The sequence below is a fragment of the Onychostoma macrolepis genome, chromosome 08 (genome assembly GCF_012432095.1).
Source record: "Onychostoma macrolepis isolate SWU-2019 chromosome 08, ASM1243209v1, whole genome shotgun sequence".
NCBI classification, from domain to species: domain Eukaryota; kingdom Metazoa; phylum Chordata; class Actinopteri; order Cypriniformes; family Cyprinidae; genus Onychostoma; species Onychostoma macrolepis.
This window is the reverse complement of record NC_081162.1, coordinates 2,509,274-2,536,774: the sequence shown is the minus strand read 5'-3', so window position 1 is coordinate 2,536,774 and position 27,501 is coordinate 2,509,274. Positions and strand designations below refer to the sequence as shown.

General features: G+C 36.7%; 2 protein-coding genes across 4 annotated transcripts; one reads left to right on the top strand and one right to left on the bottom strand.

Annotated features, from left to right (window-relative positions):
* Window positions 1-2,270: 2,270 nt before the first annotated feature.
* On the bottom strand, window positions 2,271-8,171 carry ogg1 (8-oxoguanine DNA glycosylase). Of its 3 annotated transcripts, none has more exons than XM_058784896.1 (8): window positions 7,807-8,171; window positions 7,517-7,669; window positions 6,163-6,521; window positions 5,309-5,488; window positions 3,692-3,870; window positions 3,202-3,349; window positions 3,011-3,060; window positions 2,271-2,917 (listed from the first exon to the last, which is right to left on the bottom strand). In XM_058784896.1, the coding sequence occupies exons 2-8, from the start codon at window positions 7,624-7,626 to the stop codon at window positions 2,753-2,755; spliced, it is 1,191 nt and encodes a 396-aa protein (XP_058640879.1). In that variant the 5' UTR covers window positions 7,627-7,669; window positions 7,807-8,171; the 3' UTR covers window positions 2,271-2,752. The 3 variants fall into 3 exon arrangements, with proteins under 3 accessions (XP_058640879.1, XP_058640878.1, XP_058640877.1); XM_058784895.1 differs by having other exon boundaries at window positions 7,517-7,672; window positions 7,807-8,170; XM_058784894.1 differs by having other exon boundaries at window positions 7,517-7,672; window positions 7,860-8,170.
* An 834-nt stretch (window positions 8,172-9,005) lies between these two features.
* On the top strand, window positions 9,006-27,155 carry qars1 (glutaminyl-tRNA synthetase 1). The gene is made up of 23 exons (XM_058784717.1): window positions 9,006-9,186; window positions 9,352-9,502; window positions 10,245-10,354; window positions 12,422-12,497; window positions 12,577-12,641; window positions 12,732-12,785; window positions 13,633-13,687; window positions 15,016-15,087; window positions 15,233-15,318; window positions 16,551-16,637; window positions 16,729-16,828; window positions 17,119-17,197; window positions 18,303-18,542; window positions 18,638-18,730; window positions 20,190-20,327; window positions 20,423-20,510; window positions 24,666-24,812; window positions 25,404-25,505; window positions 25,644-25,736; window positions 26,148-26,275; window positions 26,367-26,433; window positions 26,679-26,804; window positions 26,894-27,155. Exons 1-23 carry the CDS (start codon window positions 9,076-9,078, stop codon window positions 26,942-26,944), a joined length of 2,319 nt encoding a protein of 772 aa, XP_058640700.1. The 5' UTR covers window positions 9,006-9,075; the 3' UTR covers window positions 26,945-27,155.
* Window positions 27,156-27,501: the final 346 nt, after the last annotated feature.

The window sequence follows — 27,501 nt, the reverse complement described above, 5'->3', positions numbered from 1 at the left end:
AAGTATGAGCATGTACAGCACTCAATACTTAGTTGGGGCTCCTTTTGCCTGAATTACTGCAGCAATGCAGCGTGGCATGGAGTCGATCAGTCTGTGGCACTGCTCAGGTGTTATGAGAGCCCAGGTTGCTCTGATAGTGGCCTTTAGCTCATCTGCATTGTTGGGTCTGGTGTCTCTCATCTTCTTCTTGACAATACCCCATAGATTCTCAGGTCAGGCGAGTTTGCTGGCCAATCAAGCACAGTAACACTATGGTCATTGAACCAGCTTTTGGTACCTTTGGCAGTGTGGGCAGGTGCCAAGTCCTGCTGGAAAATGAAATCAGCATCTCCATAAAGCTTGTCAACAGAAGGAAGCATGAAGTGCTCTAAAATTTCCTGGTAGATGGCTGCGTTGACTGTGGACATCAGAAAACACAGTGGACCAACACCAGCAGATGACATGGCAGCCCAAATCATCACTGACTGTGGAAACTTCACACTGGACTTCAAGCAACATGGATTCTGTGCCTCTCCACTCTTCCTTCAGACTCTGGGACCTTGATTTCCAAATGTAATGTGAAATTTACTTTCATCTGAAAAGAGGACTTTGGACCACTGAGCAACAGTCCAGTTCTTTTTCTCCACAGCCCAGGTAAGATGCTTCTGGCGTTGTCTCTGGTTCAGAAGTGGCTTGGTAGCCCTTTTCCTGAAGGCGTCTGGCGTGGTGACTCTTGATGCACTGACTCCAGCTTTAGTTCTCTCCTTGTGAAGCTCTCACAAGTGTTTGAATCGGCTTTGCTTGACTGTATTCTCAAGCTTGCGGTCATCCCTGTTGCTTGTGCACCTTTTCCTACCCAAATTCTTCCTTCCAGTCAACTTTGCATTTAATATGCTTTGATACAGCACTCTGTAAACAGCCACACCTTTCAGTAATGACCTTCTGTGACTTACCCTCTTTGTGGAGGGTGTCAATGTACGTCTTCTGGATCATTGCCAAGTCAGCAGTCTTCCCCATTATTGTGGTTTCAAAGAACAAGAGATACCCAGAATTTATACTGTAGGGATGGTCATTTATTCAAACTCAAATGTAAATATTCTAATATTTTGAGATACTGATTTTTGACTTTCATGAGCTGTAAGCTCTAATCATCAAAATTAAAAGAAATAAACATTTGAAATATATCAGTCTGTGTGTAATGAATGAATGTAATATACAAGTTTCACTTTTTGAATGGAATTAGTGAAATAAATCAACTTTTTGATGATATTCTAATTATATGACCAGCACCTGTATATATACACACACACACACAGTATATATAAATGCCTCATTAGCGTCTGTTTCTATGGGCCACTATACGTAAGCCATCCACCTTATTGGAATGGTCAAAGCCAGACCGTGAACACTGAAGTTGTGTTAGCTAACGCCTTCTTAGCTAATCTTGTTGTATTGTGTTATTTTAGCAAAATCATCTGCTGAAGCCTACTGCAGATATAGATATTCACATATGCGTATAACTATGGTTGCAGATGCACAGTTGATTTGCTCTTGAGTGTTCAGACTTGTTTTGACCATTTTTAACAGGGTTAGATATTATACTGTATGTGTCTTAAGTGTCCACATTTGACCTTTTTTTTTTATATGTCCTTGATTTCTATTTAGAGATAATTTGACTTTGAATGAGACTTATGATATGGACTGACAACGACACTGTATTTTCCACATCGATGCAGACATACCATGTTTGAGGGTAAACAGACTTTCAATCCTGAAAATGTTTTTATCTGATATCTGGTCCTCTGGTAAAACATTTCAATTATGCGAGTTATTTTGACATTGCTTGGCATGCTGTAAGCCCCTCAGAGCAAGAACAGTGCATGGGTCACACTTACATAAGCCACTGACTCAATCCAGTCTTTCCTTTTTTTAGTGTCACACTGTTTGTGTCTCCGGGCGAATGGCCGTGTACATTTTTGTGCTAGGGAATGTTGAAGGTATTCATGGTAATTGCAGTGTAGTTTCCCTTTGTATATCATATCGTATCAGATGTACTTGCCAAATAAGGAAACATTTTTAACTGATTAGCATTTTAAATTATTTTTTAAAAAGTAAGTATCAAGAGCTCACCCTTCAAATTGTTACAGACACAGTCACATGACCAAAATAAATAGAAGAGGGAAACATTCTGGGGCGCAGAACTGAAAAAGACAAAGGAAAAATCAAAAACTGCATTAAAATGAAGACAGCAATGATCGAGTGAATAAACAGAGATTTGTAAGCTTAAGCCAATCAACATTTATTTTGATTCATTCATTTCCGACTGTCTCTGTCGGTCAGAAAAGTCGTAGTATGTTTGTGAAGGAGCATTTGATTTACAATTGAAAGAAGCTGACAAGATTGTTAACAGTGATCTATACCTTTCACCGAAAATCAACATTTTGAATTCAAAATAGGTCATTTGTGTGATTCATGTAGATCCCATGAGACTCTGAAAACTATGCTACTTCATACTCAAGCACAAAACAGTGCTGAACTTTGAGAAAAGGTGATTTTTTAAAATGTTATAACAGTGATTTTATAATGTCTAAATGTAAATCCAAAAGCAAAACATGTCAAAATAATATACTAAGGACTGGAAATGGCAAATCAGCCAATGAATGATCCTCTGCTGCAATCTACTTAGAAAACAGTATTTCATACTCTTACACATTTATTGAAAAAGAGCACACTGGAAGCAGATTGTTGATTAGTGATGAATGTTATCATGATCTTATGTCCTCTGTTGCTTTTTGCCTTTTTCTCTTTTCTGTTTTTCCTCACATCTGTCATGTCTTCTCTTTTTCATCTTTTTCTTCTGGTCTGTTTTCTCATCTTTCAGTGCAGGAATCTCTTCTTTCAGCTTCTGAAACCTCTTTAGATCAGCACAGAAAAGTACCTGAGACCCAAAAAGACAAAAAGAATAAATTCATTTTTTAAATACTATAATATTAATAATAATATCCGATGAATGATGTGCAGTGTTACTTACAGAATGTGCCCAGCCTGCATAGGGACCCCAGAGTTTTCTAAAGAAGTCACCTGCGAAAGAGGATCAAAAATATCTCATTTACTTTAAAAGTAAAGTAGATTTTTTTTGTGTGTCAGTCCAAAACTCAAAGGCACAAATGCTAGGCTGCTGTGCATGGTTTCCAGGGCAGGGTATCTTTTTTGGGTACTAACCAATCTCTTTGTAGACTCTATCAGTCAAAGTCTTCTGGCTGCTCCCAGCAGCAAAGCTGTAGTCACGTTTAGCTATTTGCCACACATGTGTGTCCACAGGAAGAGCCTCAAACTTATCCAGTGACATCAGACATACACAGTCAGCCACCTGATCCCCAGCAAACATAGATTTCACAAATGTAAAACACTTATGATAAATGCATGCATTTAATAGCTAGAATGAACAGTCTAAAACAGGCTAAAATAAAAATAAAATAAAATATCTCATGGGAAGGGAAGTATGCAGTAAAAGGGCACATGCCAAAAGTATACAAACACAACTGTTGCATTGCATTGTAACGAAAGTTGAAAGAGAAAATACTCCATAAAGGATGACAGTTTGTGCTAATGCACACCTTGCAGCAAAGTTGAGAATGCTACTTGTGTTGTGTGCAAGTTTAGAAGTTCCATTCATGTACTTTTTATGCATAAATATAGAATAAATAATTACTTTGAGACCAACTCCAGGAAGAGCTCTCAGTGCATCTCTGGCCTGCAGGTAGGGGGTGCCGCGGAGCGACTGGAGCCAGTCAGGGTCATGAGAGTTCACAATGATTTGTGAGCTCTGCTGCAGGAAACGAGCACGGTAGCCAAAACCCAAATCACGCAAACGCATCTCCACACTAGGATCTGTCACACATATACAAACAAACATTCAAATATTAAATATTAAGTGCTTTTATAATTTTGGATTATGATGCATCAATGATTTTGGGAAACATTTATTCAGCAGCCAAATATTTTTGTATAATGATGGTAAACTGTAAAACTAACTGTTATCACAGGCAACCCATTTCTTACATATAATGTATGTGGCATTTTCATGTCTCTCATATCACAACATGCTCTTTTTTTCTCACATTAATAAAATTATTTAAAGGGATGGTTCACTCAAGTATGAAAATACTGTCATCACTATCATGATGTTCCAAATCCACAAGATTTTCAATGTATCTTCTAAACACAAAGATAATATTTATGAAATTTTAAAGGTATCTGTCCCACCACTGAATATCCATTATCATAAAACTTTTACACTTCAAAAAGTGAATATAGCTTACGTAAAACCTACATCCATATGAAACAGTTTAATACTGAGCAGTGTAATGCAAGTCTTCCAAGAGACATGATAGTGTTGAACAGATTTAATTATGATATGATGAACAGATTTAATTTCAGCTTTTATTAACAACAAACATGAAGCTCAAGAACAAACCTCATTGGTTCTTGCAGAAGCTCAAATGTGCTTGCACAACCTTTGAGAACAAATCTCATAGTTCTCACACATAAAGCATGCAAAAATTTGGGTGAACGGACCTCCAATGGAGCAACAAAAACTTTCCAGATTTCATTACGGTATCTTCATTTGTGTTACAAAGATGAACAAAAGCTTTATGGATTTGAAACGACATGATTGTGAGTACATTTAGAATTTAAATTTTTAGGGTTAACTAATTTAAATATTCAATATTTCAAGTGTATTTTTTATTTTATTTAGTAAGTATTTTTTTATGTAGTAAGTCAGAAAACTGACCAGTGCTTGTGGCAAAAATGCTACTAAATGTGGTAAAAATATTGCTGATATTTAAAAATATAGGGCCCAAAACAGACTCCCATAGTGCATTTTTATTTTTTTAACTAACATTTAATTTATTTTAATTTGATATACATTATATTTAATTGTAGGCTCAATGGACCACTTGCACTGAGCTTCATGATGTAATTATGAATTGAAATAAAATGGCTTGTCTGTTTCTAGTTATTTGTAAATGATTAAAGGATTGTTAGGAAGAAGATTTTACAGTCTGTACATTTTCAGAAGCAGAAAAGGATATAATCTAAACATTACTGTGTACATTATCTTTAAAATAGAGGTTTAAAATTTTTGTTTTTATGATATTGATGTTTGAATCACTTGGTTGTGTATTTGTTTCATTACTTATCACTATACGTTAAAATGTAAATGCATTTTTTTTGTATGATTATAAAAGTAAAAGAGATAATTCGCAGTATTGAACTTAAACATGTTCGATTAGCTACTGTGTTCTATGAGTGCTAGTATAGCTACCTGTAAGAGCTTGCAGAGGGGGGAAATCATAATAGGCCACGTCATCAAGCTTGCAGAGGAAAGTCCCGAGTGTCTGACACAGTCTGTCGACCATGCCCTGAATCCGTGAGATGTGATTATTCGAGCTACAGATGAATGAGAAAAGACACTCCACAGGGTCTTGACGCAACAAACGCACTCCTAAGATGTTCAAACAGACAGACGCAGAAAAAAAGGTGTTTTGTATTAAGGACCACTGTTCAAAAGACCCTTTCTTCTGCACTTTTAAAGGTGAACTCAGTATATTTTGTATTATGTTGCACATGCAAATATGTCAGTTGTCTTGGATCTATATTGACACCTAGCAATGCTAATGCAGCCTCATGCAGAAGCAAATATTTTCAGTTACAGATGTTACCGTAAAGTAGATATGCACTCAGCCATGATCAATTTGTTTCTCGAAAGTATATTCCAGTGAATGTACATATTTTTCTAAATTATTATTCAGTTCTATATGTGCAAATCTTCTCTGAATTAGAGAAAAAACACACCTGATGCAGCTTAAAAGGAGAAAATCACATATTGTCCCACATACTGTATATGATTTTGAAAACATACAAATACCTGGGGTGTCAAAGTGCTGAGCTAGATGAAGTATTAATTGTAGGGGTTCCCAATATATGTTTGTAGACATATATATCAAGAAAAAATGTTTTGGGAAAACATATATACTGTGCGTATATATATATATATATATATATATATATATATATATATATATATATATATATATACACACACACACACATTATTTTACTTAATGTCAAACTAAAGTCAAATTTTTGGATGAACAGTTCTTTCAATGAGACATATACCTGTGAAGATGTTTGCTGTATGTTTGAAGTGTGGATCCACGGTGCTCCAATCCCTGTAGAGATCCCCTAATTTAACATCTAACTGGAAATAATCCCTCAGAAATTCCTCCTCTTTGTTGTCAGTCTCTGACATCACTTTGCACAATCCCGCCTCTTCCTGCTTCATGTCAGTCTTTCTTTTTGACATCTTCCCCAATAACTGCTCCTCCTCTTCCACCTTCCATTTCTGTCTGTTTTCTGTTCCTGGATTTATCTGATGACTGTAAACATAGTACCACAGCGTATCCTCTGTTTGAGTTAGTGTCCACACTTTTCCTCGCATTACTCCCGTCCAGTGACTATCTGCAGTCTCACGCCATCTAAAAGGATATGGTTATACTGTATAATGAAAAACTAAACACAGAAGTTCATATGCATTATCAAAAACACAGCTTGTTTAATTCTAAGGCTTTATTCAGAATGGAATACCAGTTTACTAATTACACAATACTGCACAGTGCTACTGTATTGTACGCTGCTTACTGCTGTTTTTTATTTATTTATTTATTTATTTTTTAATACTGCCCATATTTTCATATCAGTATATCAGTATTCAGCAGCTTGGTGGGGGTGTTGTTAATTATATCACATGTGAGGTGGACCAGTCATTTACACACAGACTTAAAGGTACAGTACACTGTAAAAAATTTTTAAAACTTGAGCAAACTTAAAGTTTAAGGCAACCTGCTTCAGCATATTTTTGAGTTTTCTCAACTTATTGTTTTAAGTTTATACAACAAAAAGTTGAGAAAACTCAAAAATCTCCTACAAAAATAAGTTGAGAAAACTCTAAAATCTGCTGAAGCTGGTTGCCGTAAACTTAAGTTTGCTCAGCTTTTTTTTTCCTTTTTTTATTAGTTTATTGAAAACATTCTGAGGGTCAGAAAGGGTGTAAAATTTAAATTATGACTGACTTTGGAGTAAGAAACAATGACCTAAATTATAAATGGAATTAATAAAATGCAACAAAAACATAAAATGTGGCCCCTACACTCTTAAAAATAAAGGTGCTTCACGATGCCACAGAAGAACCTTTTTGTCTAATTGGTTCCATAAAGAACCTTTAACATCTGAAGAACCTTTCTGTTTCACAAAAGGTTCTTTGTGGCAAAAGAAAGTTCTTCAGATTATAAAAAGGTAAGAAAGAGATGGTTCTTTAAAGAACGTTTGCCTGAATGGTTCTTTATGGAACCAAACATGGTTCTTCTATGGCATCACTGTAAAAGACCTTTTAAGCACCTTCATTTTTAAGAGTGTACAAGGCAAGTTTCTGTTGAAGACAGCAATGAAATGGTAACGTTAGTATATAGTTTACCGGAACGTCTGACCGCATCCCAGAGTGAGATCCAGCCGAAGCTCTGACCGGGGACATGACAGTGATCGCCATGCCTTACAACCCGCAGAGAGCAGAGCATGCTGGGACATTATCTAGCTCTGTTCCTTATACCATCAGGACAAATCAAGTCAGCTACTGTGATAACAAAAATACATTAAAGGAAAGAATAAAATGAACTAAAACAGAGGAAAATACATGCTATTGAAAACACACACAAATCTATGGTTTGCACATAAGAAAAGTTCAAATGAATAAGGTCTGTAGCTTACAAAGAGAAACATATGCGACAGACTATGCCAGTATACTTAATAAATCGTCGTACATGTACATAAATGTATTTTGTAATCCACTGGGTTGTTGCTAGCTAATGTGTAATGCACATTCTTCCAAGAGACGCTCGACGGCTCAAAAAGAGAAATCCTTCTACAAGGTGCATTCAAATCGTAGTTTGTTTGTTTTTATACTTGATGTTTTATTATTTCATATCGGAATTAGCTCAATAAATTAATTTCATCTAATAATGCCAAGGACTGGCATCTAAGATACAAATCGAAACCGTCTAGTAAATGACGGTGATTGGTCCATCATTCTGCTGCTGCTGCTTCTTCTTCTTCTTATGAGATCTGCGGCAGACTAGACACATCAAAGGCGTATTGCTGCCCTCCTGAGTTTATTTGAAGAACTCCTCTTAGTGGATTATATCCTCTTTACATAAAATCCAGTTCGGTGTAAAAAAAAATTAATGAATGCTTTTATTGTTTCATAGTCCTTGGTATTAAGAATCGATTTTAAAGAACACGAACATGAACAACTATCATAACACAGAAAAATAGTCGTGACTCGTGGATAATACAGGAAACAACACAGATTATTAGGATTCAAGGGTATATAACTTTTGAACAGGGTCATTTTTTTTTATGAATTCAGTTATTATTTTGACTTGTGAAGTATATATAAACATCTTTTATGTGAAATGGCTTATTCGACAGTATTAAATAAACAATAACATGCAATTTTCATGATCCCTCTTATTTTGTTAAAATTATTAACATTTTCCATATTCTGCAAGGAGCATGTAAATTTATGAGCACGGGCTACTAAGTTTTTTTTTTTTTTTTTCTAGCGAACAATTCTATTTTTAATACGAGCGTTCTAAAAATGTCCTAAAACGTTCACGGAGTATAACTGGCCATCAGTAAACGATCCCTGGGTGATTTCCAGTCTTTTTCCACTGCGGTCTTGATCTGTACATTTACATCAACATAGCTAAACTGTCCTAGAAGTCCTTTACATAACCTTAGTTCAAAGCATTTAAAGATATTTATTTATTGAACAATTTGTTGCACTTCACGTGTCAAAGCTCGACTGATGCAACTGTGTGTCAACAAAAGCGCACCGATTATTGGTGGAAGGATGCACAAATCTGATTGGAGAAATCATGGTTCGTTCCAATCCGAATGCACGCTTGCTGAGAGGGCTGTGCTTCTGCGGGGCTGGCGGAAGCGTCAACCTGCGACGGCGTGTGTGCAGGAAGAGAAATGGCGGACGCGGTGTCTATCTTCATGTCAATTGGCCTTAGTGAGCAGAAAGCTAAGGAAACATTGAAAAATGAGGCACTCTCATCAACACTCAAGAAGGCTATCGAACAGGTACACAGTTAATTGATACGCATAATAGATCAGTTGCTGCTGTGCGCTGTCAACCTCACCAGCCTCTAGAGAACTTACATGACAGTTTCTTAACCTGTTACATTTACAAGAAGTATTTGGAAAAGACTTGTAATATTACTGCTGATGTTACTATTTATTTTTCAGGCTCAAGGGCTGCTGGGTTCCGCAAGCATTGATAAGACTGCAGGAACTCTGCTATATAACATGGTGACACGACTCAAAGACTCCAATCGACTGTCTTTCCTCACAGAATACATCATTAGACAAAAAATAACCTCAGAACTGCAGCTGTCAGGTATCTGGTTGTCTTTACTCTTCTGTCAATCTGTGCTTTTTCCTCCAATGTCTATAATGCTTTGTGTTCTATATGTAGAGATCAGTAAAATTAGTAAACACATTTTTAAATTAAATACATTTTATGCGATTATCAAAATGATGCATATGTTTTGTGCATTTCTAATAAAACTGTTAGTGTTTTTAAATGACAGTAATGATATTTTTATTGCAAGAAAACAAACAACACTTCATTGAAGAAAACGATATAAAAGAAAAGTGAAAAGAAATGAAAAAAGACACCTTAATTAGTACAAAAAGTCATCATAATTCTTAAAGAAACTTCTTGTTCTTCCTGTTATCAATGAGATTAAGAGGTTTTACAATAAGGGCACCCCTCACATAAGTATAAGCCAATTAAATTCAGCTATGATTATGTGACTTTTCAACATAAAGTGAATGTATTTACACAGTAATCAAGATTGCGGGAAACCGAAAACAAGACATGCGACTGGTTGTCATTGGCGAGATTTGTTAGACACTAGATATCAACATAATTTGTACAGTTGAAAAGATAACAAACATAAATGTGAAGAGAAAACTTTATAAAAGAAGATTAGATTGTCAGAAATATCTGTATCTATAAGCACTGAAAATTAACCCCCATATGATGTTATTGCGAGACCTTTTGTCATGGTTCCGATGGCTTCAATAATTTGTATTTCACCACTTGCTGACATTTTTATTTCTGGTATTTTTCTCAGCTGCGTTGGACTTTATAAAAAGCCACCCTCAGGAGAATCTGGATCGACTTGAGTTTGAGGCTGCCTGTGGCGTGGGAGTGGTGGTCACACCTGAGCAGATAGAGGATGCGGTAAGGATACTTTACATTACCAAGGTTTTTTAAGGTGTGAAAGTAGACGTGTAGGAGATCAAATATGGCAATCAAAAAACTGAACACTTCTACTTTTTTTTATTATTACTACAACCTGAATTCCAGAAATGTTGGGTCGTTTTTTAAATTTGAATAAAATGAAAACTAAAAGACCTTCAAATCACATGAGCCAATATTTTATCCACAATAGAACATAGAGAACATAAATGTTTAAACTGAGAAATTTTACACTTTTATCCACTAAATGAGGTAATTTCAAATTTGATGCCTGCGACAGGTCTCAAAAAAATTGGCACGGGTGCAACAAAGGGCTGAAAAAGCAAGAAATTTTTAAAAGATTCAGCTGGGAGAACATCTAGCAACTAATTAAGTTAATTGACATCAGGCCTGTAACGTGATTAGCTATAAAAGGGATGTCTTAGAGAGGCAGAGTCTCTCAGAAGTAAAGATGGGCAGACGCTCTCCAATCTGTGAAAGAGTGTGTAAGAAGATTGTGGAATACTTTAAAAACAACATTCCTCAATGTCAGATTCCAAAGGTAAATCTCATCATCTACAGTGCATAACATCATCAAAAGATTCAGAGAAACTGGAGAAATCTCTGTGCGTAAGAGACGAGGCCGAAGACCTTTGTTTGGATGCCCGTGGTCTTCGGGCCCTCAGACGACACTGCATCACTCATCGGCATGATTCTGTCATTGACATTACTAAATGGGCCCAGGAATACTTCCAGAAACCACTGTCGGTAAACACAATCCACCGTGCCATCTGCAGATGCCAATCATGCAAAAAGGAAGCCATATGTGAACATGGTCCAGAAGCGCCGTCGTGTTCTGTGGGCCAAGGCTCATTTAAAATGGACTGTTTCAAAGTGGAAAAGTGTTCTCTGGTCAGACGAGTCCAAATTTTATATTCTTGTTGGAAATCACGGACACCGTGTCCTCCGGGCTAAAGAGGAGGGAGACCTTCCAGCATGTTATGAGCGTTCAGTTCAAAAGCCAGCATCTCTGATGGTATGGGGGTGCATAAGTGCATACGGTATGGGCAGCTTGCATGTTTTGGAAGGCACTATGAATGCTGAACGGTATATAAAGGTTTTAGAGCAACATATGCTCCCCTCCAGACGACGTCTATTTCAGGGAAGGCCTTGTGTATGCACAAGGACAATGCAAAACCACATACTGCAGTTATTACAACAGCATGGCTTCATAGTAGAAGAGTCTGGGTGCTGAATTGGCCTGCCTGCAGTCCAGGTCTTTCACCTATTGAGAACATTTGGTGCATTATTAAACACAAAATACGTCAAAGACGACCACTAATTAGCTGGAAACCTATATCAGGCAAGAATGGGACCAAATTCCAACACCAAAACTCCAGAAACTCATAACCTCGATGTCCAGACGTCTTCAAACTGTTTTGAAAAGAAGAAGAGATGCTACACCATGGTAAACATGCCCCGACCCAACTATTTTGAGATCTGTAGCAGGCATCAAATTTGAAATGAGTTCATTTTGTGCATAAAATTTAAAAATTTCTTAGTTTAAACATTTGTTATGTTCTCTATGTTCTATTGTGAATAAAATATTGGCTCATGTGATTTGAAATTCTTTGTTTTCATTTTATTCAAATGTAAAAACTTCCCAACATTTCCGGAATTCGGGTTGTAATTTCAGAATGTTATTATTTTTGAGATGAAAACTGAGATGCTTTTTAAAAAGTTCCGATGTATGCTGGACATTTGTTGACTGCTTTTCCTTCGCTGTCTGCTCCAGCTCATTAGCGTTTCACTAAAAGCTTTTTTTTATCAAAAGTTTACGATGATGATGAGAAATACCAGGTTCATCTGAATGAAGTGTCTTTGTTCTCATATTTATTTTTAATTGTTTGTATAGTGGCCAAGCATTGAAATGGTTTCCTCTTTATTCAAGCTAATTCTTTTTTCAACATTTTTTAAATATGCTAAAAATTATAGATTTTCATAGTTTTCAATTAGCGCTTGATTTAATTCTAATCTGTCATTGACATTATTAATTTAATAATTCCACAGGTTGAACTGATTATCAGGAAGCACAAAGATCAGCTGTTGGCAGAGAGATATCGCTTTAACATGGGGATACTCATGGGTGAGGCAGCATATCATGTGTGTGTGAATACAGTTATGTGTGGTGCTGCTGAAGTATAGTTTTGGTTTGTGCTCTTCAGGTGAGGCCAGGACTGCTCTCAAATGGGCTGATGGGAAGATTGTCAAGAATGAAGTGGATATGCAGGTTTGTGTGACAGTTTTACTACCTTGCTCAAATCAGTCCAAATAATTGTGTATCATTTTTGGTGCACTGAAAATTTGTGTTGTTTCTCAGGTGCTGCACCTTCTGGGTTCAAAAACTGAGGCAGATCTGGAGAAAAAGCCCAAGGTCTGTCTTACTGTCTTACTGTCTCTGTTTTCTTGTAGCATAAACACATACCCCTTTTCTACTGAAACAGTGCTGGTGAGGATCTGTTGCAAACCATAACAAAATGAAATCTCATAATATTTTCCACAGTGATGTAGCAGTATATAGGCAGGTTATGTTGTACCGCTGCATCACAGAAGTCCTTGATTGCAAGTCTTATTCCTGGTTTTAGACTTCCGAAGTAGTTTGTCTTTATGCCTTAAGCTTTGATGTAGCAGTTAGTTATGAAGTAATGTACTAATATGCAGTTGATATTAAAAAACGCTTTAATCTGAGACAGAACTAATTACACTGTTCTCCAGGTGCTTTCTGTGTGTGTTAATTTTGACAGCAAATTTTGATTTAGTTTTAATCATAGTGTTCTGAATAAAATTACATTTAGTTTTAGTCATATTTTAATCATCGCTGTTGTTTTGGTTTTATTCTAGTTTTAGTTGAGTAAATATTAGATTCAGTAGATTTAGTTGACTAAAATCTAACAGGTTTAGTTAAATTGTAATGCATTAATTAACCATCTATTAACCTGACATTATAATTTGTGTATGCTAAATTATGTCCCACAGGGTAGATACTTTACAAGTCAACTGTGGGCATCTAACCACCATGCCATGCATATGTTTCATGCCAGATTGAGTTGTTGTTGTCGGGCAAGAACAACAAAAACGTGTTTTATGGCACGCACAGAACAGGGCGAGTTTTGGCTACAACGCTGGCACCTGCAGCATGCTGGTTTAAAACACGTAACAGAGATTTCTGTAGTTGTTATGTGAACTATGCAGCTGTGAAATGTTTTTTTCTCTTATCACAGGCTGCTAAACCCAAAGCTGCAGAGAAAGATGTGAAGATTGAGCAAGATGTAAATGGTAAGACAAAGAAACCTATGAGACGTTTAATCACTTTAATGTGACTCTCATGCATCTTTGGTTGTGTATTATAAATTAAATGCAGTATCAGAGATACTAGGTCTGGGCAGTACGGCGATATATTGTGGCGACAATATAAATTTTCTATCTAAATTTTAATACATTTTTAAATTTTGCTATACCGTGGTCATTGCAGTACCGCATGTAAATATTGCCGTGCAAAGCAGGACTGCTCAATGTCAGCATTAAACTGAAGTTGCAATAATCTTTTCCTAACTATTGTGATGTATATCTGAGTGAAATGGCCTCTCAAATGAGAAAAAAATGTAGGGTGGGACTTGATCTAGTTCATCAGGAATTGATTGGATCGTTGTAGTTTGCTAATTGTTGCGATCTCATGTGAGTGACAGGTTGCTGAAGGGCAGGGATTATTACCCAGCCCTTGCACCAGTGCAAATCAGAAAGATTTGTCATCATCAGGGAAAGGGAACTTAATGTTTTGGATTGAATAATCCATCTATTTTCTAAATGAATGTTATAGATTTTATTGTAAAAAAAAAGATCTCTAATAATTAATAGAATTTTTTTAACCTGATCTTCAAGTGAAAACTACAGGCTTCTCTCTGGTGTCGTATGCTGGACTTTTCCAATAATTTAGTCCTGTTAACCCTGCAAGCTCACGTTCATCTGCCTCCATTCTTGAGTGCAACACCTGCATCTCAACAATTTAAGTCTTTACTATCACTTTTCACACCCTTGCTGAATAAAACTACCATTCAGATTTTTTTTTTAAAGAGATTAATAGTGTATATTGTTACAAAAGATTTCTATTTTGTATAAATACTGTTCTTTTTAAACTTTTTATTTATCAAAGAATCCTGAAAAAAGTATCACAGGTTCCAAAAATATTAAGCAGCACAACTGTTTCCAACATTGATAATAAATCAGCATATTAGAATGAAAGTGGTTAGCACATAACAGGCACATATCAGTATAAACAGAGATGTTTGTCATTACAATATGCATCATACGACTAAACATGCTTCACTGTTTTTAAAAAAAACTCTGTTTTCACTGCTCGCCGAGCGTCGCAGCATAAATGGCTGCCCACTGCTGTGTGTGTACACTTTGGATGGGTAAATGCAGAGCACTAATTCCGAGTATGGGTAACCATACTTTGCCACATGTCACGTGACCAGCTCACTGATTAAACCACTCAGTTTATATGGATTAATTTTACGATGACTTAAGTTTTGATTAAAAATAAAAGGACAGAAGCAACCTAGAACCCAAACATTTTCTTCATAAAATCTATTTTCTGTTTGTAGGTGAAGCAAACACAGAGGGGAAATCATTGATGGAGCAGCTGAGAGGAGAGGCGCTCAAGTTTCATAAGCCAGGTGAGACTGTTGACTTGTTGATCATTGGCAGCTTCCTAGAGTTTGAAACAGAACCACAGTACTGTATGCACAGTTCTGTACAATGCACCATCAGGAGAAAACTGGCTAAAAGTATATCATGTGGTTTATTGTTCTCTCTCTTTAGGGGAGAATTACAAGACTGAGGGTTATGTTGTAACGCCCAACACCATGAATTTGCTGAAGAAGCACTTGGAAGAGACAGGAGGACAGGTATGACCCGAAGTTTACTAAATGCTGCTTAAAAGTCTTTTGGTTAACATTATCCAGTATCCTGCGTGGCATAGGTGTCATCAGAGGTGGTAGAGGTTATTACATTATGATGAAAGAATAAGAATATAAACTTTTTTTTTTTTTTTTGTGGTGACGTGCTGATATGTCAACAACCGAAAATTTTCAACCGATACTGAAATTGCAATTATTGCAATTATATTTTTATGTAGCCTGTTCTATTCGCTATTTAATATAGTTAATGCTTGACTAGTGGAGAACTTGACAAAGGAGAACTGGCCCCCGACTGAGCCTGGTTTCTCCCAAGGTTTTTTTTCTCCATTCTGTCACCGATGGAGTTTTGGTTCCTTGCCGCTGTCGCCTCTGGCTTGCTCAGTTGGGGACACTTATTTTCCAGCAATATCGTCTACATGATTGCACAGATACTATTTAAACTGAACTGAGCTGGACGATGACATCATTGAATTCAATAATGAAATGCCTTTAGCTGAAAATTGAGTGTTTAATCTTGTCATTTTACATTATTGACACTATTTTCCTATTTTGATATTGGAAAGTTGCTTTGACAATCTGTATTGTTAAAAGCGCTATATAAATAAAGGTAAAAAAAAACAACAAAAAAAAAAACTTGGGTCTAATTTCATTGGGTCTGTCTCGGGTCTGGTTTATCTTTTAAAAAACATTATTTGTGCACGTCGGGTTGGGGTAAGAAGTGATTCGGGTCGGATACGGATTTTAGGACCCGAGAAGTGCAAGCTACCATGCGGTTTCTAGAAGTAGCAAGCAGGAACGCATCTGGTACATTGGATACAAGCTCTGCTACGTTGGATTAAATGTGTCTCAGGACAGTACTATTGGGGCAAGCAATATGTCAAGTGATTCAAGACCAACTCTATTTTTTTAACTTTTGTTTCCTATGCTTCCTTTGACACAATGTGTATTGTTAAAAGCGCTATATAAATAAAGGTGACTTGACTTGAATAAATCTGTCATGAAAACATGTTTTTTATTACAGTCACTGTTTAAATGTTTATATTTCAACACCAAATTAGAGTAGAAACATAATTATTCACTGGTTTTTTAGCTTTTGAATTATTGTCTCTGATGAAGTGTGCACAATAAGACTAGAAACATAAATTAAGAAACTGAGTTAATTCATATTGACTGAATATTTTGTTTAAATCCAAATCTCGCTTTTCCTTTCTTCTTTGTAGGTCCGCACCCGTTTCCCCCCTGAGCCTAATGGGATTCTGCATATTGGTCATGCCAAAGCAATCAATTTCAATTTTGGTTATGCCAAGGTACACACACATGCACACATACAGACAGACTCACTCTTATGAACCATTTCTAACAAGAAATTCCTTTCTGACCTCATGTGTCTGTTTGAAGGCCAATAATGGCATCTGTTTCCTGCGGTATGATGACACAAACCCCGAGAAAGAGGAGGAGAAGTACTTTACTGCCATCAAAGAAATGGTGGAGTGGCTTGGTGAGTATTAAGAGCTTACTTGCTTGAGCAGTCAGGCTAAACCTGATTGTTGTTTACAGGTGATGTTCACTCAAACATGAAAAGTAGACACTTAATGCCTGCTGTACTACCCTTTACAGCAGTATGTGCTTCCTATGCATTATGCATTTCAACACATTTTAGAACAAGATTTAAAAGGAAAAAGAAAGGGCTTATTGGATGACAAAAATTACAGTGTTTCAAGTGAACTTTTCTATTAAAGAGCATTCTTCACATGGATGTTTGCTTCTTTGTTCTTCTCGCTCACTCAGGGTACAAACCATACACTGTCACACACGCCTCTGATCACTTCCAGCTTCTCTACGATCTTGCTGTTGATCTCATTCGCAGGTGGGATTACAAATCTGACACCTCAGGGCTCTATGCCCCAGGCTTTGCATTATTTTTTTAGACTTTCTTTCATAGTAATGAACTTGGTAAACTTTTACTTTAAAAGATAATATAAAGGAGGATGCGAAAGTATGTGAAAATAGTGGGAAATTCAGTATATGTATGCAGTGTGCGCATGCCAAAATATTAAATCCGATTTGAAGCATGTGAAGTAAACATGCACACAAACCCAGATAAATGCACATAAATAATCACTATGTTTAGCGTTCAAAAGTTTGGGATCAGTAAGATTTTTAATGTTTTTTTAAAGATGTTTCTTATGCTAATTAAGGCTGCATTTATTATTGCAATATTATTGCAATTCATTTTTTTTTTTTCATACACTTTAAAATATAATTTATTCCTGTGAAGCAAAGCTGAATTTTTAGGATCATTACTCCAGTCTTCAGTGTCGTATGATCCTTCAAAAATTGTTGGAAAATATTTCTATTTTGAATAAATGCTGTTTTTTTTTTTTACTTTTTATTCATCAAAGAATCAGAGAAAAAAATATCACATATTCCAAAAAAAATTAAGCAGCACAACAGTTTCGACACTGATAATAAATCAGCATAGAATCATTTTTGAAGAATCGTGACACTGAAGACTGGAGTAATGATGCTGAAAATTCTAGTAGTGCGTCACAGAAATAAATACTATTCTAAAGTATATTAAAAAAAGGAAACCAATATTAGAAATTGCAATAATATTTCAGAATATTACTGGGTTTTTGAGCAAATAAACACAGCCTTGATGAGCATAAGACACATAAAAAAACTGATCCCAAACTTTTGAACGGCAGTTTTCAGATTTTTCAGTCGGAATGATTTCTTTCCGATTAAAACAAAAAGTGTCCATGTAAATGTGGCTACTGATTCACAATCACTTATGCTTCCTAACTGGATAGATCGATATCCTTGAAGTTTAATTGACTTGGTGTTATACTGTTGCTTTATTTTTATTTTTTTTTGAGCAGTGAAATTAACAGAGCGGTGACATTAATGTGTGCTGGATCTGAATGTGGTTTATATGATAGACTAATGATTCATTTTTGTTTTTGTGTCAGGGGTCATGCGTATGTGTGCCACCAGCGTGGAGAGGAACTCAAGGGTCACAATGTCCCTCCTTCCCCCTGGAGAGAGCGACCCATGGAAGAATCTTTGCTTTTGTTTGACAGGATGAGAAAGGGCATATTTGCAGAAGGAGAAGTCACTCTCAGAATGAAGATGGTGATGGAAGATGGAAAAATGGACCCTGTGGCGTACCGGATCAAATACACACCACATCACAGGACAGGAGACACTTGGTAAGACACTTTATTTCACTCACGTGGTGTGATTTCTTTTTTTTTTTTTTTTTTTTTAATCATCATGCTATGCTTTTCTTATGTCCTGTGCACAGGTGCATATACCCAACGTATGATTACACACACTGTCTTTGTGACTCCATTGAGAACATCACACACTCACTGTGCACCAAAGAGTTTCAGTCCAGGTATGTCACTCAACATTAATGCATTATTTATCAGGTATTGACACATTTTATTTTGATTCTAATTCAAAAGATCTTGATTTCTATTTGATTCCAATCTCAATTCTATTCAGCATTGATTCATGTGGATATAGATCAGAAACAGTACATGTCAAGGTTTCTTAATGAAAATAATCTTTCAACTAAAGTTGTAAACTGTACAGTTGGTACATTACTTTAAAGTCCAAACCATAAAATTTAACAGCTTTTTTAGATATAATAATCAACAATAAATAAGATTTGTTTACAAACATTTTATTTGCATATACGGCTGTTTTTTTTATTTAAAGATATTGTTTTTATTTCAATTTGTTGTTGAAAAATAAATATTTTAATTGTGACTGTAATAACTTATTTTCAAGATAAATTTATACAAACATGCATTAAATAAAACTTCACTAACATGTTAAGTAAAATATAATGATTATGTAGTATATTTAGCAAATATTCTCTAGGATTGTTTTTTCTTGTTGACTTAACAAGTGAATGAACATTAACTTTCTTGAGGTAAGCATTATGTGTAGAGATGAAATGGTATGAAACTTTCATGTCACAATTATAGTGATCAAAATGATCGCCAAATGATTATCAGAATCATAACGTTAATGTTTAAAATGTGCATTAAAATGTTCATTCATCTAAAATCAAGTACTGATACATAATTAAATCATTCACCAAGTTTCGTATCCATATCGAAAACCAACAAATAAAATTAGCATCGCCTTGCACTTTGTGTTTGCATAAACTTTAAAATAATAATATTTTACACTGATGGATGAATTGTGCACCGTCGGGAGGTTTCAGGAACATGGTTGAAAACTTGTGTGATTCATGCAGATCTGATGAGTTTTTGTTTGAGGCTGACACCAGTCACACTGCACATTTGCAATTGACTACAATTGCGGTCAGCTGCGGGGCTAACGCTAGCAACATAATTATAAAATGTTCTAAGTATTATTTAATGTTATATAGTTTATGCAGTTTACTTGAAAACGCTTTAGAATAAATGTATATATTAAAGACCTGACCTTCACATGAGCTCATAAGCTGTTTGTACAACAGACGATGTGTATATAAATGTAAACTTTTATGCAGTGATATACAGAGTATTAAGTGAACAGCTGTTTTACAATAAGGCTTACCATACTGTGTAGTTTAGTTCATTGGAACACTGTATTGTCCAGTTAGCATTCAGGGCTCCAGTGATCCATATGCATTTGCAATTAAGGACAGCTTTCTTTTAATGAAGTTGAAATAACGTTCAGAATGTTTTAAACGGCAAATTTTAGAGCACCCAGTAAGTCAGTGTTAAAATATTTGTACATTATCTTGAATAATCAGTTTCTCTATGAAAATTAAGTATGATTTTTACAAATATAACATTGCTTTATGTACTAAATGCCTGTTTTTGTCTCTCTCTCAGACGATCCTCATATTTCTGGTTGTGTAATGCTTTGGATTTGTACTGCCCGGTGCAGTGGGAATATGGCCGACTCAATCTCACTTACACTGTTGTTTCCAAGAGGAAGATCATTAAACTGGTGGAAACAGGAGTTGTTAGGTAACACACATACATAAAACAATTTTTGTGGGTCATTTAATTGTGAACTGGAAATTATTGTAATGTCTGTCGGTCTCTTGTTTTGTATTTTTTAGAGATTGGGATGATCCACGACTTTTTACCCTCACAGCTCTCAGGAGACGTGGGTTCCCTCCACTAGCTATTAACAATTTCTGTGCCCGGGTAAGAGAGAGAGAAAAAAACACGCAAAAAGAAAAATGGTGTGGCATTGTATTATGTCACAAAAGTACTAATCAACATACAGTATGTGAAAGATTGAATGGTAGCATGAACTAACGACCACCACTATAATCGCTGATAGATTTTAAAATAAATAATATAAACAAAAACATTTCACTTTTGTTTATATTAAGGGCCTTGGAGTAAAGGTTGAGAACCACTGATCTAATAGGATTTGAATTTTAATTGTTAAAGTTTGCAAGGTCCTTGAAATTTTAATCTTTAATGGCCATTCAAAGACTTGTTCAAATGATATAGCTGCTTATTTGCCAAATATCAACAAAATATTAAAACTGTTATATTGTTTAATAGAAGTTGCATGCATCTGTGTTTCACTGTGTAAGTTTAAATAGTCTTGCTGATGCTTATAATTAAAGAATACCAGATGTTGGCCCTTTTATCCATTAGGCAAGGCAAGGCAAGTTTATTTATATAGCACATTTCATACACAGCGGTAATTCAAAGTGCTTTACATAAAAGGAAGTGAAATAGTCATTAAAAATAATAATAAGGAATTAAAAATAATAATAATAACAACATAAAAAACAAAGTGATTTAAAAATTGATTTAAAAAGAATTTAAAACATTTAAGAATAGAAAATGATTATACATAGTGCAATCAGTTGGGACGTAGCACAGTGCTCATTCAACAAATGCACAGCTAAACAGATGAGTTTTGAGTCTGGATTTAAATGTGGCTAATGTTTTAGCACATCTGATCTCTTCTGGAAGCTGGTTCCAACTGCGGACAGCATAATAGCTAAAAGCAGACTCCCCTTGTTTTATGTAAACCCTTGGTATTTCTAACTGACTTGATCCTAATGATCTGAGTGGTCTGTTAGGTTTATATTCAGTGAGCATATCTCCAATGTATTTAGGTCCTAGGCCATTTAGAGATTTATAAACTAGTAAAAGTACTTTAAAATCAATCCTATATGTAACTGGAAGCCAGTGTAAAGACCTGAGGACTGGTGTGATATGCTCAAATTTTCTGGTTCTAGTCAGAATCCTGGCAGCAGCGTTCTGGATGAGCTGCAGATGTCTACTGGTCTTCTTCGGAAGGAGACCATTACAATAATCCACCCTGCTGGTGATAAAGGCATGAACAAGTTTCTCCAAGTCTTGACTGGAAACAACATCTAATTCTTGCAATGTTTTTGGGTTTGTCAGTCTCCACAGTAGCAAAAAGAGTGCAAGTGTTGTTTAAGTTACTGTTTATAAGGTTTGAGAAGAAGGTCTGTCTAGCTGTGGCTAGTTCCACTTCTTTATAGTCTTTATAGATGCTATAGTGAATTTCAAGTTTAGTCTTCCGCCACATCCGCTCAGCTTTTCTGCATTGTCTTTTCATACTCTGAACTGCTGTTGATTTTCTCCATGGTGATTTTTGTCTGCCATTCTTCTTGCAGACCCTTGCCGGAGCAATATCATCAATAACATTCTTAACTTTTGAGTTAAATGAATCTAGGAGAAGATCAACAGAGTCTGCAGAAATGCTTGGTGACATAGCCTTCATAAATAGCGCACTAGTGTTCTCATTAATGCATCTCTTTCTGACAGAGACAGATCTAGATTCAGTGGTAACAGAGATCAATATATCAAAGAAAATACAGAAGTGATCAGATAGTGCTACATCCTTAATAACAATGGATGAAATGTTTAAACCTCTACTGATGAGTAAATCTAGAGTGTGTCCACGATTGTGTGTGGGTCCATGCACATGCTGGATCAGGTCAAAAGTGTTTAAAACAGTTATAATTTCTTTTGCAGTTTTGATTTCTGCATTATCTATGTGAATATTAAAATCCCCTGCAATAGTAAAACAGTCAAACTCTGAGGAAATCATTGATAACAGTTCTGTGAACTCTTCAATAAAGGCTGGAGAGTATTTTGGAGGCCTGTAAATAACGATAAACAGAATGCGTGGAGCACCTTTCAGCACAATACCTAGATATTCAAAAGACAAATACTGACCAAATGACACTTGCTTGCATTGATAAACATCTTTAAATAGAGCAGCTACACCTCCATCTCTCCTAACAGTCCTGCAGACACTTATAAAATTAAAGTTAGGAGGGGCTGTTTCATTGAGGACTGTTGCACTGCAGCTGTCTTCAAGCCATGTTTCATTTAGAAACATAAAATCCAGGTTGTTTGTGGTTATTAAATCATTGATCAGAAATTATTTATTTTTTAGTGAGCAAATGTTTAAAAATGCTAGCTTGATGGAATTACATTTTGTCTCTACAGCAATCTTAGATTGACGCATTACAGGCCGCAGATTAGATGGGTCAGCCGTGCGGCTCGAGAAGGCCTTAGACTTTCTATCACATGATAAAACAGAAATATAGAAGGCTAAAGGCACACTGGGTTCCCGCTTGTTCTGTGAGCATTTGTGAATGTTGCTGCTAATATAGCGGGGACCCGACACATATCACTGAGAGCTGTTATCAGTTGTTTTTGGTTCACCTACAGCCGATGGAGGAGGGTTTGGGCCTGGCATTGTGGTAGCGGTCGAAGAGCTCTCACAGGAGGAGGAGGGAGAGCTGGGCCTGCAGTCTTTGGTGGTTGGGGGGCCCGCCGTTTTTTAGTTGATATCTGGGGGCTTGCAGCGAAAGAGTGGGAGAGTTTGGTCCCAGCATACACCAGTTCCTCCATTTTCTGTGAGAAGCTTAGAAGTGGAGATGCCGGAGAGAGGGATAGTGTGTCTGGTGAGATGGGCTCTGGCTCTGGTGTTTCCGGTGGCTGTGAAATGTTGTCCTGGCTGTTTTCCAGATAGTTGTCCTTGGGTGCTGAGTCTTGGAGCTGTTGTAGTACGTCACAGTCTGTTTGTGATGAGCTCTGTGGGCAGGGCTCAGCCAGGATAGTTTCCATGAGGAAAGTTTGTTTTGGCTGCGTGGTGTTATCAGTGTCCTTGTGGGATGTGTCAACCACACAAGGCTGACATGAAGTCCTGTGGTCACTCATACTCTGTCCAGGTGTATGTGTGCCATTGAGGTCGAGTGGATTGGCACACACCACTGAAGGATGACGGAGGGAGAAATAGATCTTGTCCTTTAGGACTCTTGCACCAAGTTTGTTTGGGTGGAAGCCGTCCAGTTTAAACAGTTGTCTATGGCCCCAGAAAATATTGAAGTTGTCGATGAAGTTGACTCCTTTTATACTGCAGGTTCTTTGTAGCCATGTATTCAGCCCAAGCAGCCGTGAAAACATGTTAGTTCCTCTTGCTGGGAGTGGTCCTGCTACTGATGTTTCTGATAATAGAGTCACCCACTATCAGAGACCTGGGCTCGGCTGCGCTCTGAGCTGAGTGCCGCTGTCTGCTCGACCTCGAGCGTCTGTTAGTAGCGATGTTAGCTGTTGGCTGATTCGATCCATGTTGTGTCACATTTGGGGATTCCTCACCCACATTCATTAATGCTTCAAATCGATTCTCAAGATGTATAGGGGGTTGTAGAATACCAGTGTTTACAAGTCTTGTCATAGCCGTATCTGGGGTAGAGGATGCTACCACAGCAATACGAGATACTCGTGACAATCTGATGTCTCGAGTGCCTTTGGGTCTCGCTCCCTGTTTGTGCCATCGATTAGTCTGTCGATCAGCTTGTTCCTCTACACTTTGTATAAACTGTTGAGATTCACTAGATTCACAGAACTCACCGGCTGTATGCTGAGGGGGTCCGTGATGACGATCTGCTGTGTGTTCCACCTGTTTTGGAGGTCCAGCAAGTAACTTTGTTTCAAGAACCGCAATCCTTTGTAGAAGTCTGTGGCAGTTCATGCAGCAAGTAGATTCCACAAGGGGCATTTTCTTTCCGTCTGTTTGAATGTAGACAGCTGTGTTTTCCGTCTCCGAATGTAAACTGCTGGCAGTGGGAGGCAAAGAGTCTTCTTTTTCTAAAAACTGTGTTGTTTGAGCACTGTGCTGATATGCTGAAGTTAAAAACTTAGAGAAATCTGAGAAAAGTACATAAATGGGGAGCGAAGCGCAGAGCAATAAGCAGGAGTGTCCGAACAGTAGCGAAGCCGGAAGCAGACTTGTATTGGTTAACAACTATTAGAAACTGTTCCCCTCTGTCAACATCTCTTGTTCTCTTTTAGGTGGGTGTGACTGTTGCCCAGACCACCATGGAGCCACACCTGCTGGAGGCGTGTGTTAGGGAGGTGCTCAATGACACCGCTCCTCGTGCCATGGCCATACTCGAGCCTCTCAAAGTCACCATCACCAACCTGCCAACCAATGCACAGGTAAACACATGCAGAAGTTCATAAGTGTTCATTACATGGTACAATATACAGCTAGCCAGTCATTATCAACCTGCAGTTTTGCTGCAATGACTGGCTGCAAGTAAATTATTCTGCTTATTAAGTAATAATTTATATTTTAACTATGTAATTGTAATTAAATTTAATGAGGTTAAATCTAACTCGTTTAGCTAAAAGCTTACGTTAAAAAATGGTCTGTTACAACACATAAAATCTCCCTTGCAAAAAGACACACACTGAAACAATGTTATAGTATTTATTTCTATTTAAATAATTTGTTGCTTTTTCTATTAATTAGTACATAGTATCAATGTAAGGTCATTTTGCTTTTCAGTCATTCAGCTCTTTTCTTTTTATAGATTTATGCTCATTAATAATAATACTGTACCTTTGAGGTCATTTACTGTAATTGCTAGTTGTCTTGACTGTAGGTAGACTGTAGGTTGTCCATAGCAACAGTAACTGAAATGTTGCTATGGACAACGATAAATTATAATATAGGATATTTAGATGGGTGCATAAATGTACTTTTATAACTGCAGTAGATCACTGCTTTGATTCTCCCCTATTCAGAAGGAGGTTCGAGTACCAGACTTCCCAGCCAATGAAGCCAAGGGAAGCCATGTAGTTCCCTTCTCAAAGACCATCTTTATTGAGCAGAGTGACTTCAGAGAGGTGGTTTTTTTTTAAGATTTAAAAAAATAATAAAATTCATACATGGATCAGTTTTGACCTGAATTAGCATCCCATATGAACAGAGCTGACCTTTTTTTTTTTTCCCTTCTTTCCCTATTTTATGTGTATTTGCTGCAGGTAATGGAGAAGGGCTACAAGCGTCTCACTCCAGATCAGCCAGTAGGCTTAAGACATGCGGGATACGTCATCTCTGTACAGCATGTCATCAAGGTGAAAGACCACTCACTTTCCAGTAATTCACATGATCTACTTTGTTTTCTTGATTAGTTCACATTAAACAGGTTTTTATAAAATAGTTTTTACCAGTCAAAGCTTTGTTATTGCTGCAATTCCTGCATGGTGTGAAGGCAAAATTAGTCATGGGTTTAGAGTGTGCTTATGAAGGCATATAACAGACATTGGCTAATATTCAATTCTATTGTAATTTGTTTAATTAGTTATTGCCAAAATTCCCACCACTGAAGCACAGAACAAAGCAAACCAAAGTGCAAATACAGACAATTGGGGTAACACAAACAGTGAAATGTCCTAGTGTTTGTACATCAGCACTCTTTTTGTTCAGACAAAATTAGGGATGCAAAATAAATGACAGTATTATTTTATATTTTCCTTTTTTGTCAGGATGGCTGTGGTAAAGTGTGTGAGCTAGAGGTGACATGTGCCAGCTCAGACTCTGTAGAAAAGCCCAAAGCATTCATTCACTGGGTGAGCGATCCACTGCGGTGTGAAGTACGCCTGTACGAAAGACTGTAAGTCTCCTTGTGTACTGACAAACCCGAGAATTTTACTTCTAATCATATTTTATGTCACATCCTCGGTCTCTCTCGTTTCTATCTGTAGGTTTCTCCATAAAAACCCAGAGGACCCAGCTGAAGTTCCTGCTGGATTCCTGAATGACATTAACCCTGTAAGGGAATGCATTATATAAAATGTTTGATCTGAAGATTTGAGAAACTTCTAACTCTTAAGTATATGAGTAGTGGTAGTAGTGATTACCTAACCTCCACAAACTAATGAATAAATGCTATATTAAACTAAAGCAAGCAACTGCAGAAAATTAATCTAATAATTTAGACATTCCTCTTATTGGTTACGACTTTTTGAAAGATTTTAGTTTCACTAATCAGTTTTTTTCTTTTTTGTGCTTCTTAGAATTCCTTAACAGAGATTGAAAGTGCCTTAGTAGACCGTTCTGTAGGCAAGGCCAAAGTGTTTGATAAGTTTCAGTTTGAGAGAGTGGGTTATTTCTCTTTGGACCCTGATAGCACATCTGAAAAGGTAATTTCAGAAACACTCAATTATGTTAAAAGAGATTAACATACAGAAGAAGAAACAATGCTTCATCTTTGTCACCGTTTTCTCCCCAGTTGGTGTTTAACAGGACTGTTACGCTCAAGGAGGACCCAGGAAAGATCTGACTGCACTGCAAGACAGAAGCTGTACTTTCAGCTGCACAGCCATCATGCATCACAACGCAGCTTTTAATAAAATCAAATAAACCAGGGAATTCAACATATTCTATCCATACTATGTAAAGCCTTTTTTAACTGTTCAAGTGCTGGGCTGTTTTGTATAACCTTTTCAATCTGCAGGGGTTTGGCATCTATGAAATAAACAAATTAAAGATTTTGACTGGCTTGATGGCTCGTTGGAACAGATTCTAACATGTGAAATTCAGTTCTATTCAAAATATCCTTCACATTATAAACTGCATGGCTTTCTTGGATAATCCACCTTTCTTGTGGACAACAAGCAAATCTATTTAAATTTCTATGGGAGAATCATAACTATCCTAAGACAGAATACCAGATTTGGGTTATGGTGTCCCAATTCATAAAAAGTTAAAGGTTCCCGACTTCCCAGCCTTGATGGCATCCTGCTTTTAGTGAATTTAGATAATTGCATTTAAAGAGGCTGCAGAACTAAATGATTAAGTCACAGCTATATAGATACTAATCATGACTGTACAGGTTTA

Excerpts from the sequence above, each read along its gene's own strand:
- ogg1 (XM_058784896.1), bottom strand. The coding sequence starts at position 7,626 with ATGTCCCAGCATGCTCTGCTCTCTGCGGGTTGTAAGGCATGGCGATCA. Across the intron at positions 3,871-5,308 it reads CCCTCTGCAAGCTCTTACAG|ATCCTAGTGTGGAGATGCGT; the intron begins GTAGCTATACTA and ends TATGTGTGACAG. Across the intron at positions 2,918-3,010 it reads ATGCAGGCTGGGCACATTCT|GTACTTTTCTGTGCTGATCT; the intron begins GTAAGTAACACT and ends TTTGGGTCTCAG.
- qars1 (XM_058784717.1), top strand. The coding sequence starts at position 9,076 with ATGGCGGACGCGGTGTCTATCTTCATGTCAATTGGCCTTAGTGAGCAG. Across the intron at positions 9,187-9,351 it reads TCAAGAAGGCTATCGAACAG|GCTCAAGGGCTGCTGGGTTC; the intron begins GTACACAGTTAA and ends TTTATTTTTCAG. Across the intron at positions 26,276-26,366 it reads GTACGCCTGTACGAAAGACT|GTTTCTCCATAAAAACCCAG; the intron begins GTAAGTCTCCTT and ends TTCTATCTGTAG.